At 54.2% G+C, this 13878-nt stretch overlaps 3 protein-coding genes across 4 annotated transcripts; all 3 read right to left on the reverse strand.

Annotated features, from left to right (window-relative positions):
* Nucleotides 1-171: 171 nt before the first annotated feature.
* Dcdc2b (doublecortin domain containing 2B) lies at nt 172-5631 on the reverse strand (the record flags this gene model as incomplete). Its single annotated transcript, XM_055611129.1, has 9 exons — nt 172-267; nt 508-611; nt 1413-1548; nt 2049-2088; nt 2195-2341; nt 2596-2727; nt 2941-3017; nt 3450-3501; nt 5372-5631. Coding segments are annotated over 9 exons (1044 nt in total), but the record flags the coding sequence as incomplete, so codon positions are not given.
* Nucleotides 5632-6191: 560 nt separating this feature from the next.
* Iqcc (IQ motif containing C) lies at nt 6192-9188 on the reverse strand. The gene is given in 8 exon segments (XM_055611521.1): nt 6192-6642; nt 6644-6790; nt 6792-6911; nt 6913-7256; nt 7352-7452; nt 7682-7925; nt 8520-8663; nt 9083-9188. Coding segments are annotated over 8 exon segments (1230 nt in total). The 5' UTR covers nt 9125-9188; the 3' UTR covers nt 6192-6554.
* Nucleotides 9189-9364: 176 nt separating this feature from the next.
* On the reverse strand, nt 9365-13677 carry Ccdc28b (coiled-coil domain containing 28B). 2 transcript variants are annotated; one of them, XM_055610886.1, is made up of 6 exons: nt 13564-13676; nt 12370-12556; nt 10640-10806; nt 10319-10512; nt 10104-10126; nt 9365-9549 (listed from the first exon to the last, which is right to left on the reverse strand). In XM_055610886.1, exons 2-6 carry the CDS (start codon nt 12531-12533, stop codon nt 9495-9497), a joined length of 603 nt encoding a protein of 200 aa, XP_055466861.1. In that variant the 5' UTR covers nt 12534-12556; nt 13564-13676; the 3' UTR covers nt 9365-9494. The 2 variants fall into 2 exon arrangements, with proteins under 2 accessions (XP_055466861.1, XP_055466862.1); XM_055610887.1 differs by lacking the exon at nt 9365-9549 and adding an exon at nt 9556-9977 and having other exon boundaries at nt 10060-10126; nt 13564-13677.
* Nucleotides 13678-13878: the final 201 nt, after the last annotated feature.

Genomic DNA, 13878 nt, shown 5'->3' on the forward strand with positions numbered 1-13878 from the left:
TTTATTGTGCCACGGCCTGTTCCTGAACATAGTAGACAGTGCTTTCTCAGGCAGGATCACGTTAACTGTGAGCCCAACCAGGCATGGCTTCCCAGGACCAGGCTGCTGAGAGCTGGGGCTAGAGGTGGCTTGGAGTGGTTGTCTCCAGTTTCTGTCTGGAGCTCCTGGCTCTTAAGATGGTGGCGCTTGGGCGGAGGCTGAGGTTACTGCTCCAGGCTCAGGCTGGTGTTGCAAGGACAAGGCCTCTTCCACCGACTCTGCTGCCCTCTGGTGGACGTGTAGAGATGTACAGCGCTATGTGTAATGCCCTGTTGGCGTGGACTGCCAGAGGTCCCCCACCCAGGAAAGGAGCCTACTGGAAATTAGAACACCTCACAAGGAAAACAGGAAGCCAGGCTTTCAGACTTAGGTGTCCTGGGAAGTCACTGGGAAGATGCGCCGTGGAGCTCAGACTTTAGGTCAGACCTGCCCATCTAAGCGTAACACTTGCCGGCGTGATGGGCTTACCTGATCCACAGGCTCCTCCATGCGGGTGTTTTCATCCTCATCCACTTCCTGGGCGCCTGCGGTCTCCTTCCTTGGGTGTGGCGCCCCATACACCCCCTTAACTCCTAGTAAGGAGGCAACACTGGCTGCCCAGGCTGAAGGGTCTTCTGCCTCTGTGCCTTCACCGGCTACACCAGTTCCTTCCCCTGAGCCTTGTCCCACATTCTCCAATGCCTCAGAGGGTGGCGGGAAGCTAGAGGCCAGCCTGTGGCTCCCAAATGAAACTCGCACCTCTGAGGCTTCATGGCTTTAAGCATTGCCTTTTCTGCTTACTTTTCAGATAAGTCCCTATGAAAGAAGCAAGGGACTTGGGCAGAAGGGTAGCTCATGTGTGCTGTGTGAGCCTGACCCGTGCTCAATGCTCTGAAACCACGCAAAGGCGGGCGGAAACAACTGAGTCTACAGAGCTGTCCTCTGGCCGCTACATGATGGGCCATGGCATTCACATGCTCATGCACATACATCATGCACACACAATAACGAATACGGAAGGAAGTAAAAGAAGCAAGAGCAGGGCTGGGGAAATGGCTCAGAGGTTAAAAGCACTGGCTGTTCTTCCAGACGTCCTGAGTTCAATTCCCAGCACACACATGGTGGCTCCCAACCATGATATAATGAGATCTGGTGCCCTCTTCTGGCATGTAGGCATATATGCAGGCAGAATACTGTATAAATAATAAATACATCTTTTAAAAAAGAAGCAGCAGCAAGGGCGATGCAGGTAGAGGAGGGGACATACATCCCCCAACAGCAGCAAGGACCACCCTGTCATATCAGAGGATAACTGATCTGAGTTCCTGCTCTCATAGCATGTGTAAGCAAGCAGGGGGTAGGGATGAGAAGGGCCAGGCCTGGGGCCTCCTCACCTGATGCAAACGAGAGAGTAGAGAGCTTGCTTCCTGGCTGAATGGGCTGCTGTGATCTGGCATAGAAAGTGGATGGCTCAGTTTCCCTGGGTTCCTTTGAAGAGGGCTGGGCTGCCTGGCCCCTGTGGCCCTGGGCCTACAGAAAGGACTGTGTTAGAACCCCATATGTTGACTGTTCTCACCTCTCCTGCTCCCCAATCATGCTTGAGTGCGCCCTGCTGCCTTGGGAGAGGCTGTGTGCCCATCTTAATCTGCATCTTCCCTTCCTGCCTTTGTTCCTATCGGCCATCTCTCCAGGAATAGTGCAGCCGACACTGGCATTCAAAGCTGCCCAGTGAATCCAGGCTGCTTTCTCCTCTGGTGCCGCATGGTCACCGGCTCACCTGGAATGGGATGGTGAGTGAAGGGACCTTGCTATGCCAAGTAGCCAGTTCCAACATCCAACCTAGTGAGGCATTTGGCATGGCCCGTGCTACTCTCTGTCACCCTGAATGAATGTATCCTTGTGAACTTCAGCTCCCACCCCAAGAAAGGGGGAAGGAATCACAGCTTTACCAGATTCAGCAGATGATGGGGTAAGGCTGGAGTCCTCTGCCACTCCTCTCCTCCCATGCAGGTATTCCCACTGTCACCTACCCCCTGCCTGTGGGATTTATACTTCAAGCCTGGAGGACACCTGCAGCAAAAGGAAGGTTTGTAGTGGGTAGAGGAGAACCGTCATAGCTCCCAGACCAGGGGACACTTCCTCCGCTGTGACCTCTGACCCTCCACCTCAAACATACCAGCAGCCCCCACACAGAGAAGGGCTGGGCACCAGCAGCTCCATATAGGGGAGGGCCTTGAACTCTTCTTCTCCAACAGCCACATAGTAACGGCCACTCACCAGAGCAGTCCCTGTGGACAGTGGGAGCCCCTCGAGGGTGCAGAGTCTGGGGGAGAGGTAATAAGGGCTGGTGGGTAAGAGCTGCTTCCTGTCCTGAGTTCCATCACAGGGCCTTCTGACTGGTCCTCTGGGCAACAGTTCACCTAGGCTCTGCCCTGACTAGGAGGCCTAGGTTAGGGAGCCCCTCCACTGGGACACAGAAGTCCTGCTGAAGAGAACCTGCCTTCCCTTGGCCCCAGGAGCAGGCAGAAGCAGTGGGGTCCCTCAGGGGTGCCCGTTCTCCCTGGTTCTCATACTTACTGGTGAACAGGCCCGCTCTGTAACTCGGCCTTCTCAGTCAGCAGCTTCAGGACTGTTTCCCAGTCCTGGATGGCAGTTTGGGACAGCTTCAGACTAAAGGGGGGGCTTAGCAGGTCCCCGTTCCTGAACACACTGAGACAAAGACCAGCCAGGTAAGGGGAAGGATCCCCAAGACTCCCTACGTGTGAAAAGGGGCCCAAGAACCAAGTAGTCCAAGAACCACTTAGATGTTGGGTTTTTAATCTTCCCTCGCTGTAATAGGGGCTCCTGGAAAAGGCCCACTCCCGTGTCTTGGTCTCCCTGAGGCACAGATCTGTTCCCCCACTCCCTGATGCTGGCACTCACTGGATGTAGCAGGGGCTGTGTGCTGGCATCCACTGTCCAAAGGCCCCATCACATGGGCGGTGAGACATGGGAGGCGCCTGAAACCAAGTTAGGGCCTCAAGTGAGAAGTTAAGGACTTTGGTTGGGCCTGGTTGGTTCTAAGAACATGGCGTGAGCAGGCAGGAGCCAGACTTGAGCAGGAGAGTGGTGAGTAGGGACAAGCCTGGTTATGGCTTTCTGAAAGGAGCATCTGTATCCCCCGAGTCACTTAACTCCCATCCTCTGCCCTGGTGTTTCACAACTTACTCACTCCTTTGGGGACCCTGGCCTGGGGATTAAGTATAAAAGGTTGGGACTGGGCAAGGGATAGTGTCCTCAAGTCCCATGACCCAGGATGGCAGCAAGTTCGGGAATGCGTGTGACTTGCTCCCTGAGACTGACAACCCTTGCTGCTTCCAGGACCCTTTTTCACAAAATTGGAACAGCAAGGGGGGTGGGGGGGCTGAGAGGCTGTCTCCTCCAGGACTTACTTGTTGCTGCCTGTTCTCCCCACCTGGATGTTTCCTTCCAGGAGGCAGATAGCTGAAAGGACATGGAGGTCCCAGGTCACCTTGGGAGGTCTGGACCTCAGCCAGCCAGGTTTGTGCCCAACACAGCCAAGACTCCATCATCACCAGGGCTGGTCTGAGGAGCCCTTTCTTCAGGTTGGCCTTTCCCCTGGTAACTCCGAGATGAGGTGAATGTGGCGGCCTCTACTCGAGCACTCCTCCGGCTGAGTGTTGGTGCTGTACACTTTTATATTTAGTTATTTATTTTTGAGACAGGGTTTCTCTTTGTAGCCTTGGCTCTCCTGTAGACCAGGCTGGCCCCAAACTCAGAGGTCAACCTAATCTACCTAGTGAGATCCAGGCCAGGCAGGGGAACAAAGTGAGATGGAGATGGGAAGACGGAATTTCTCAAACAGTCCAGGCTAGCCTCCACTCAGGGCGTAATGGAAAACGACTTTCAGCTTCTGACCCTCCAACTCCATATTCCATGTGCTAGGATTATGGGTCTACAGCAGTTACCAGCCTGGCTCCAAAAGCTTTCATTTGATCTCCCACGCCCACGCCCACGCCCACGCCCACCCCCCATCTGTTCATACTTTCCCTCTGCTGTAGCTAAGCATCTCAAACTCTCCCTTAGGCTGGCATTGTCCTCTGTGGGAGGAGGTCACCAAGCAATGGCTGCCCAGCACCCCACGCATCTCTCCTCATCTCTCCTGTCTTTTTGAGCCAGGGACGTATCTGAACCTGCCTTCAGATCCCTGAGCACCAAGTCACGCTATCAGTCCCGGAGCTTTTAGGCAAACCACACTGCTGGAGGCCATCACCTGGCCAGAGGTGATTTTCCATTTTGTGGGATAGTCAAAGAAGTGGCTTGTTTAAAATCACACAGGAAGTGACTTAAGTCCAGATACCTCTTTCCTGCCCCCATGGTAAACTACCCCACTGACTGCTCAGAGCAGGGCTTGGAAGCTAGGTCTGAGTTGGAAGCTCTGATCTCATTTGTCTTCCACTTTGGAAGACAGTCTCGTCTTGCAGAAAGAGACGGCCCTAGCCTGACAGGAGTTTCAGATGCTTAAGCACAGGAGGGGGAGTGGTGGGCAGATTTAGTGTTTGGCCATGGATGGAGGCAATAGGGATTTAACCAGTAGCTCTCAGGGCTTGAGAGACAAAGAGGCATTTTGCTGACAAGCCCGACCAACCCACTTTTGAGCCTACATGGAGGAAGGAAAAAACTGACTCTGGCAATTTGTCCCCTGACCTATGCACACAAACCATGACACATGTAAGCACACACACACACACACACACACACACACACACAATTAAAAGGGCTGGAGAGAGAGCTACTCAGAACACTTGCTCTTCCAGAGGGTGAGTTGATTCAGCACTCTGGGAGGTAGAGGCAGGGAGTTGGAGGCCAGCCTAGTCTACAGAGTGAGATCCAGGACAACCAGAAAAACTGTCTCAAAACAATTTACTTTTAAACGAGACAGGGTTTCTCTGTGTAGCCCTGTCTGTCCTGGAACTCACTCTGTAGACCAGGCTGGCCTTCAACTCACATATATCCACCTTCCTCTACCTAAAAAATGATACCATTAAAGGCGCGAACCACTATGCCCGATTTCAAAATAAAAAAAAAAAAAAAAAAAAAGTAACTCTAAACAGAAAACAGACATCAGAAAAACATTCAACTTGCAGGACTGTCCCCACAGGCTGGTCCTGGTCGTGGTGGACATATCTTTGTAACAGAATGCATGTTCATGTACCTTAGGGTAGTGTGTCAGTGTGGCCCTGCCCTCTCCCAGGCTTTGGGAAAATAAGCCTGCTGGCTTGGAGGCGAGTACTGGAGGCCCTGTCGACCCACCACCCTCCACAGGCACTTTGGCCTGCCCCAGCCCACTCACTGGAGCTTGTGGAAGCGTTCGAAGCCAGCAGCCACGTACTGCCCTCCGTTCTGTAGGTCAGCCAGGTCAGTGACAGGGTGGCCATCGCTCAGTGTGTAGAGGGTACGTACAGCCAGTGGGGCCTGCACGGCTGACGTCACCTCATATAGGAAAGCGTCCATGGTGGGGTAGCGCCGTGAGGTCACCACCAGCTGGTGGCCTGGGAAGAAGGGGTCCCCATTTCGATATACCAGCACCCTCTTGGCTGCCATAGTATGTCCTCACACACAGACTCAGAGCTGTTGCTAAGCAACTAAGCCAAGGCTGGGAGCTGTGCCAAAGGTGGAGTACTGCCCTCTCGCCCAGGAATGCTTCAAGCACCTTGGACAGGAACATTTGCCAGCCTCAGAGCCTCAGATCTTCCTTTGATGGGCCTCCCAAGAGCAGGATAGCTATGATGGCTTTGTCCTTTTGTTTTGCAGAGTTGGGATCAAACCCTGGCACCGATGTGTGAGGCAAATGCTAGCATAGAGCGTGGCTTTCCAGCTCTGGCTAGTCACGTTACAAAAGGAAGACCTGGGGCTCAATGAGAAGGAAAACAGATCCCCACACGGATGTCCAGTCTTTGCCAGGGCCTGGCTCCTCTGAAGAACCGAGGCTGAGGGCGATCAGCCCGGGGGCTCTTCCCCAAGGGGGATGGCTAACTTCCTTGGCCTTGGCTGCTAGCCGACTCTGGGGATGATGCTCTATGTCAGTTGGGGGGGGGGGGGGGAGGGGGTGAACCAGATAGCCCAGAACCTGCCTTGCTCAGAGGCAGGAGATAAAAGCAGACAGGTTCAGAACCCAAGAAACTTTTATTCTCCACAATCCTCCTACCCTGCTTAGCCCAAGGAAAGGTGAAATCTGGCTTAAGTCACCAACAGAGGATAAAAGGGCACATCCTTCATTTTTCTCCTACTGTATCAGCCTAATCCTGCAGCTTCTCTTAGCCTCACAGCCACCAGTGGCCAGGGCCAAGGGCAGGAGATATAGGAGGTACCAGAGAGGCAGGACAAGGGCCTGCTTCCCTTATCATCTTTTCATAGCATCCCCTTTGAGAACCCTTCCTGTCCTGGATGTCCCGGGCTTGCCTGAGATTCTTGGTTCCGTGTGATCAGCCCCTCCACTGGTCCTCTCTCACAGAAGCCCAGCTCTCCAGCGGTCTTCATGTCCACAGCAGAGTCCTCTGGTTTTCCCGTCCTTCCTGACTAAGCTCGCTGGTAGTCCCCTGACTGGAACTGCTAGCACGGGGTTTGGGCCCTGGGTGGTTTAGTCCTTCTGAGACCCAGGCTACCACGCTCCTGCCCTGCCAGCATCCCATCCCCAATCATGTAATCTTCTGAGATACTCAAACTGTATGGCCTGGCTCTTTGGCAGTCAGCCTCTTTGTAGCTTGGCTTTGTCACAGAGTGTGGGCAGTTGTATCGAAGACTTTCCAGGACTCCTAGGTTTGGGGTCCCCATAGGTCTGATCCTCTAGGAGTTTCAACTGCTGTAGGCAGGTGTCATTAAAGGGCTGTCCTATGAGGTCCTAGAGAGCTAGCCTGGTTCTCTAATGCTGCAGGCAGCTGTGGTCCAGTCTTCCTATAGCAGAGTTCCCTGCCCTTAGCCCCAGCAGTGGCTTTGCCTGCCCTGGCTATACTGTCTGGGGATTTCTGGGGCTTCGATCTGCCCGTGTGGCAGGAGTCATCTGCACGAGGTGGCTCTCCTATGGCTCTGTCTCTATAGGAATGGTCCTCCAGAAGGCTGCTTGATTGCAACCAGGTCTTCTCACAGGCCTGTCCCCTGGGCTTCAGGCACATGTTACTAGGCTTGTCTGTAGTCTGGCTTGCTTCTGAGGATCTCAGTGTTTGCTTGAGAATTAGGTACTGTTAGGAAAAAACAGAAGCAGGCTTGCACAGGCATGGCAGAAGGCCCCTCCACCCCATACCCCTGACACACAGAAAGGGCTCTCAGTGCCTACCTCCTTTCTGCTGTTGATGGCCTGTTGTAGCCATAGCAGTTCCATTGCCAAGTGGTTGCGCTGGTCTTGGAGCTCCTGTTGGCTCTGGGATAATCCTAGATCTGTGACGTCAAGAGAGGAGGAAAGGAAGGAGAGTGCCTTGAAGGGCAGACACTGGGAACTAGTCTAGCCTTAGATTCTGGCAACCCTTCACTGTATTCTCATCAGGCTAAGGGAAGGAGGTGGGGGAGGGCTGCAACTTATCTTGCACATTCTTTCATGTTTCAGATGGGAGGCTGAGACCCAGACCAGAGAAGGTCCAGGCTTGCCCTGATCTAGGCAGAGAAGTACCTTCGTTTTCCACCTTGGAGATGGAGGTATCCCCCTGGCTGGCTTTCCTGCCCTGCTCAGCCTGAAGCCAGGGGCTGTCATCTCTGCAAAGACATTCTGGTTCTGCTGGGCTCTCTTCTGACTTCTTCAGCACCATCTTTTCCCGGATGACCTCTTTTTCAGAGTCCTTACATGGGAAATGGCTCCATACTTTCTGCTCTGGGTTTGGTATTTTCTCTGCTTTCCAGGAGCAATGAGATTTTGCCTTGTGAAAAATCAGAGAGGTATGAAAATGGCAGCTCCCCCACCCATGTCTGGAAACCATAGTCTAGTGGGCATGGGCACGTGGGTCGGATTAAGTATTAGCCTGTGAGGAGGTGAATTCAATGCCTACTGAGGCTTTTGGCAGGAAGAACAGGCTCCAGCCTGGCTGGTAGCACACACATCCTTAATCCCAGCATGTGGGAAGGATGAGGCAGGAAAATCTGTTGAGTTCAAGGCCAGCTTGGGCTATGTATCAAGTTCCAAGCAAGCCAGGGCTATCTAGTGAGGCTGTGTGTGTCTCTAAAGACTTTTGGAGCTCGCTGGAGACATGTCTCAGTACTGAAGAAAATATGCTCTTTCAGAGGGCCGAGGTTTAGTTCCCAGCACCCATACGGTGGCTCACAGCTGTCTGTAACTCTAGTTGCAGAGGGTCTAACATCCCCTTCCAAAGTCCGGGGCACCAGGCACACACATGGTGTACAAACAGCAGGCAAAACACCCACACACATAAAATAAATCTTCAAAGAGGGGGGACTCCACCATTCCCTAGAACCCTGTACCAGTTTTGCTACCCCCCCCCCCGGATGTGTACTACCTCTGGGAGAAATATCGGCTTGGGAATCCAGCCCCCAGTCCAGTGAAGCGAGCCGAGGTCACCCTCAATCTCCCGTACAATTGCCTCATACTCAGCTCGAAGGCTCTGGAACTGACGTCGGACCAGAAAGCCCCGGATGCCGGCCTAAAGTGGAGAACAAACGGGGAAGGTGCCTCTGAACATTTTTAGGAAAGGGTTATCTTGGCAAGCACGTTCGATTCTGTGGCTATTAGCAGCTGGAGAGTCAAGCCCAGGGCAACACACAGCAGTAGCTCAAAAGGGAGAGCGAGCTTTGATGTTCCTGGACAGGCCATCCCGGAGGGAACACGGTTCTGGGGTGGGGAAGGGTTGGGCGACTATGTTTCGGAGCTCTGGGAGGTGAGGAGAAGACGCTGGGCTGGACCCTGATTCGAGATTTAAGGTCCTTCTAAGCACTCCCCAGCTCGGCTTTCTTCAGTGCAGTGCAGAGGACGCGCGGGTAAGGGTCATTACGTGGCAGCTGCACCTCGCTGGGAGGTCAGGGCCCCTGAGCCCAGGTGCACTCGCAGCGCCGCCGTCCTGACCTGCAATGCAGACACTCGTCCAAGGAAGACCTCAGGCTCCATCTCGTCACCAACCGCCCCGTTCTGGGCGGCGCCCGACAGCGTGCGCTTGCGCGGCGAGTCTTCCGAGTCTTCCGGCGGCGCCGCTCCCGCGCAAGCGCAAACGCACGGCCCCGCCCGCCGCTTGCAGTGTCACGTGCCAGGCTCCTTCCTTCCGACCTGCCCAGGCACCCCGGTCCAGACCCAGCTTTTTTCCCCCCAAACTTGAGTACGGCGCAGTGAGAACAAGGAGAACACTGAGGAGACGCTTTTCCGTTTGTTTAATTTCAACAAGCGCCCCGACCCCATAGCACCTGGGAGGCTGCGGGATGCCCTCCCGAATCCGTAAAAAGTCACAGTTTGAAGGGAAGAAGAGCAGCAGTCTGGGCGACACCTACGCCGCTGGCTGCTCCTCAGGCTCAGCGTTCTCTGCCAAGTGCAACTTCTGTCTGTGCCAGTCAAGGACTGTGACTCTTCAGACCCCAGAGAGTGTGTGTGTGTGTAAAGGGTAGGAGAACATCAGACAAGCCTTGTGCTGGTGTCAGCTTACACTGTGTGACTCTGTCTCAAAACAACCCTCCCCAAAAGATACTGTATCAGTGTGTAAACCATACTCCCCGCAAGCACTTTTCTCTCCTCCACCCAGCCGTTTGTGGCCCTGTTTCCGTCGGGTTAAATCCTGCCTATCCTAGAACTCACTGTGCAGATCTGGATGGCCTCAAACGCAACGGATCCGTTTGTTTGCCTCTGCCTTTTGGGTACTGGGGTTAAAGTTTTGGGCCACCACACCTGACGCACTTTTCTCTTAGGACTCGGGAAATTCCACATTCCTCTTCTGAGGTGGGGGCGGTCTGTGGCTAATTCTGAGTCAGCAGGACTGCAGGAGATGGAATGTTTGTTACGTGTGAACACACCCGGAGTGGGGCGGGAAGATTTCCCATTCCTCGTTTCTTCCTCACCTGAGAGACACGTGAATTCCCATCAAGCCCCTTGGGAAGGATACATGGAATTGCTAAGATCTTCTAGCTGTCAACAGAGGGAAAAGGAGGTTTACCTCAGGGGTTCCAGAAGAAACCTGGGTGCTCTGGGGATGCCCAAAAGTCTAGTGGAGCTTGAGGGGCCTGCGGCCCTTGGGTTCATGCACCCCCAACTTTTCACTGAGAGATTTGGGAGCCTGTGCCCTCTCCACCCCTGACGTCCCCAGGATCCAGAACTCACATTGCTAAGCAGCTGGTCCAGGTTGCGGTCAGCCATCGTCTTCTTCTGCTCCTCAGGCAAGCCCTCGGCTACCCCATCGTCTTCCTCGTCCTCGTCCTCCTCCTCCCCACACACGTCCAGGCTGAAGTGCAGTCTGGCCAGCTTCTCCTGCATCTCCCGCACGTGCTCCAGCTGCTCAAAGGAGCATTCCTTCCCTGGACAACTCCTGAGTTTAGGAGCCAGCCTGGGACCCTAGCCCCGGCATGCCGGAAGCCCCAGCCTCCCTCCACCCCCACCCCGCCCCTCTCCCCACCCACAGAACTACCCTGTCCCTGGCCTTACCGAAGGCTTGCAGTCGGCCTGAATGAAAATCATTGAGCAGGTTCAGCAGTCCACCCTCCATCTCGTAGACGTCTGTCACCTCCGTCAGGAAGGAATGTTGCAGGGGCGTGCCTGCGGAGCTGACCCCACCTCCAGCCAGAACTGGTCGGCATTTCTCCTTGCCTATTCTGGTTGAAGTGGACAGAGCCATTTGGGTGTGGGGAACAGCCAGGCACACGGGGGATCAGCTGTGCCATCTCCTTCTGTGCTACTTATCTGCCCTACCCACTCAGCAACAGGGACTGGATGTTTGTTTTCAGGTCCTGGCCTGAGCAGTGGGATGGGTAGAGGGAAAAGAGCTAGTGAAAGGAAGGAAGGAAGGAAGGAAGGAAGGAAGGAAGGAAGGAAGGAAGGAAGGAAGGAAGGAAGGAAGGAAGGAAGGAAGGAAGGGGACGGAAAGAAGTCTGTTTCCAGGAATGTTGCAGCCAGAGCCATGCCTGCAAGGACAGCCCATGTACCCCTGTGGATCTGGCCAGGTCACTTGGCCTTGGCTTTTAGCAAATGTCTTCCTTTACTGCCAATGAAGCACCTCCCACTCCCCAAATCTTCCTGCCCTTGTTCCAGGAACTGTTCTGAATTTTCCATCTCCTTGCAGGTGTGGCTCTGGCTACAGCAGGGTAACACATTCCATCTGAACACTCTGGCCAGCCCGGCCTTCCTTTCTCTCCAAGTGCCCTTCTGCTACTCTCAAGCAGCCCCAGGCTTCAGATGTAGCCTACTATGGCCATACTGGTACATGCTTGCCAGGCAGATGTTATGATGTTCCATAGGGGACACTGGCGTTACTTAGGGCACTAGGGAAAAGAACACATTGTATTTATGAGAACAAATGTAGATATATAGGGTAGGATCCAAATTATTTTTTGTTTTGTCATTTTGAGACAGGGTCTAACTATGCAGCTTTGGCTGGCCTGGAACTCAATGTGTAGACCAAGCTGGCCTCACAGGGATCCACTGTCTCTGCCACCCGATGCCAGGATTAAGGGGACTTACCACCATACCTGGCCACCAAAATTCTTAACAACATTGAAAAAAAAAATTTTTTTTTTTTTTTTTTTTTTTGAGGCAGTGTCTCTTGTAGCCCAGACTAGCTCAAACTCTCTTCACAGCTAATGATCTTTGAACTTCTGATCCTGCCTCGGCCATCCAAGTACTGGGATTATATTCCCATGCTGCCACTTCCAGACAGATTCCCAGAGGAAGCACTGAAATGGGCTAGGGAGGTGGCCCAGCGGTTGAGCACTCGCTGAGAGTGCCCACTGTCTTAGGTTCAGCCCCAGCACCGCTAAAGTGAACGGAAATAAAGAGGAAGAACTCATTCCCCCAGCAGGTGTTTATTCCCTAGGCTCCTGGAGCCTTCCGGTCAGTATCTTTGTTTTCATGGCTTGCAAGCTTTTTGGCCTCGAATAGGCTTCCCTCTCCAGTGTCTAGCACCCGCCTCTCTCACATTCATTCACCTCCTCCTCAGAGGTGCAGCCCCACTCTGTGTGGTAGCAGTGACCCCCCCCCCCCCGGGTTCTGTGCATCTGAGGGCAAGCGCTGTGTCTCCATCACAGGTGAATGCTGAGCCGGTGCAGAGAAGGAAGCATCAGCCACGGCTTAGCTGCTAGTGCCTAAAGGCTCTCCTCTCCACAGTGCTCAGCCCTCGGCCAGGGGTCTCTGTTCTTGCCAGGCACCCCTTCCCTGCTCACCTTTTGAACTTGGCTCGTTGCTTGGGCGATGGCAGATGAGGGAGTCCCAGAGCCAAGGAACCGCTGTGGCTGGTGGGCACAGGAACTCTGCGCAGTGTGCCCGAGGCCTGTGCTGGTTGGGTCAGGCAGGGCTTAGGACTCCGCTTCTTCTTTTTGTCGTCCATTGGGTGCTTGTTGGACCTCAGGCCTGGGAAGGAAGATACAGAGCGGGCAACATCACCCCATTCACTCAGCAACCCCTGAGAACTGACTTCTTGTCGTCCAATTTGTCCTCGTCCAGCAGTCAGGAGCTCTGCCCCTCGTCTGTGCAGGGCCAGATGCCAGCCTGATGCCGGGCTGTTGCTATGCATCTGAAGGGCCCTCCAAGGCTGCTCAGAGCCCCTTTCTTCCTGAAAGCCCCACGGGCCTGCCTGAGAGGGCTGGAGTGGACCAGGGTCATGTTGCTGTTTTCCTGTCACTGCAGCCCACGAGCCCAGGAAAGGAAGACACTCAGGTGGATATGACTGGGAGAGCCAGCTGAGGATCAGCAGTGCCTTAACTAGGCCCCACTTCGTGTGTGGCGGATACTGATCAACACTGCGTGAGCTGCAGCCAAGGTATGGTAGGGACACCTGGAAATGCCCTAGTGTCACCCTGCAAGCCACATGGACCAGGAAGGCTGGCTCATCGCTCACATACTGGCTTTTCTCTTCCACCTCACTTCAACTACACATGCCAGGGATGCCTAGAAACTCCCCGGAACCGCTTCTAGTCTTTTGTTTCCAGTTAGAAAGTCTCTAGGGCTAGACCTCCACCGATGTGTGTACCTGTGGCCCACACAGCTCAGCCTGACTCCCAGGCATGTCCTCTCCAGGGCCTCTCAGTCCAAACCGTTAACCAGACTGGGTACTTCGTTTCTGGGATGACGATGGGGAAAGAGGGACATGAGCGTTTAAGGCCCCGTGTGTCAGCTTGGTGGCGTAAATGGGGCTGGGGTGGGGTGGGGTGGGAGACCAGTCCCTCCATGCAGCAGTGTGACCCAGTAATGTGACCTGATGGATGCAGCGGCCTGAGCAGCTGTCCGTGCGCAGCCTGGGAAGCCGTGTCGGCAATTACTCAGTTTTGAATTCCGGCTTCAGAAAACGAGCATCAGGTGCGTTACCCCGGCCCCTCCTTTGTCACTACCTTCCCACGTCCCTCCGGGGAGCCACTGACCTGGGTGTTTGGGGTCTGGGGTGTGGAATGGTGCTTCTTTGTAATCTCCCTCCACCCTGTTTTCTCTCTCCTCCCGGGAACCAGAGCTGGTGGGAGCTAAGCTGGCTGGAGTTGATTTGCATTTAAAGAGAAAGTAGCCCTCTTTGGAGTCAGGGAGCTGAGCAGGAAAGCCCTCATGTTGACTCAACAGTTCCTCTTACCCCGCCTCCCACCTGAACTAAGGGAACTCTGTTAGTTCCGGAATATGGATTTAAAATACTTCCCTTTTCTTGTCATGTTTGGAGGGAATCCCTTACAAAATGGTGGTGGCTTTTT

This window comes from Psammomys obesus, unplaced genomic scaffold (genome assembly GCF_907164565.1).
Source record: "Psammomys obesus unplaced genomic scaffold, mPsaObe1.curated_primary_1811, whole genome shotgun sequence".
Classification (NCBI taxonomy): Eukaryota; Metazoa; Chordata; class Mammalia; order Rodentia; family Muridae; genus Psammomys; species Psammomys obesus.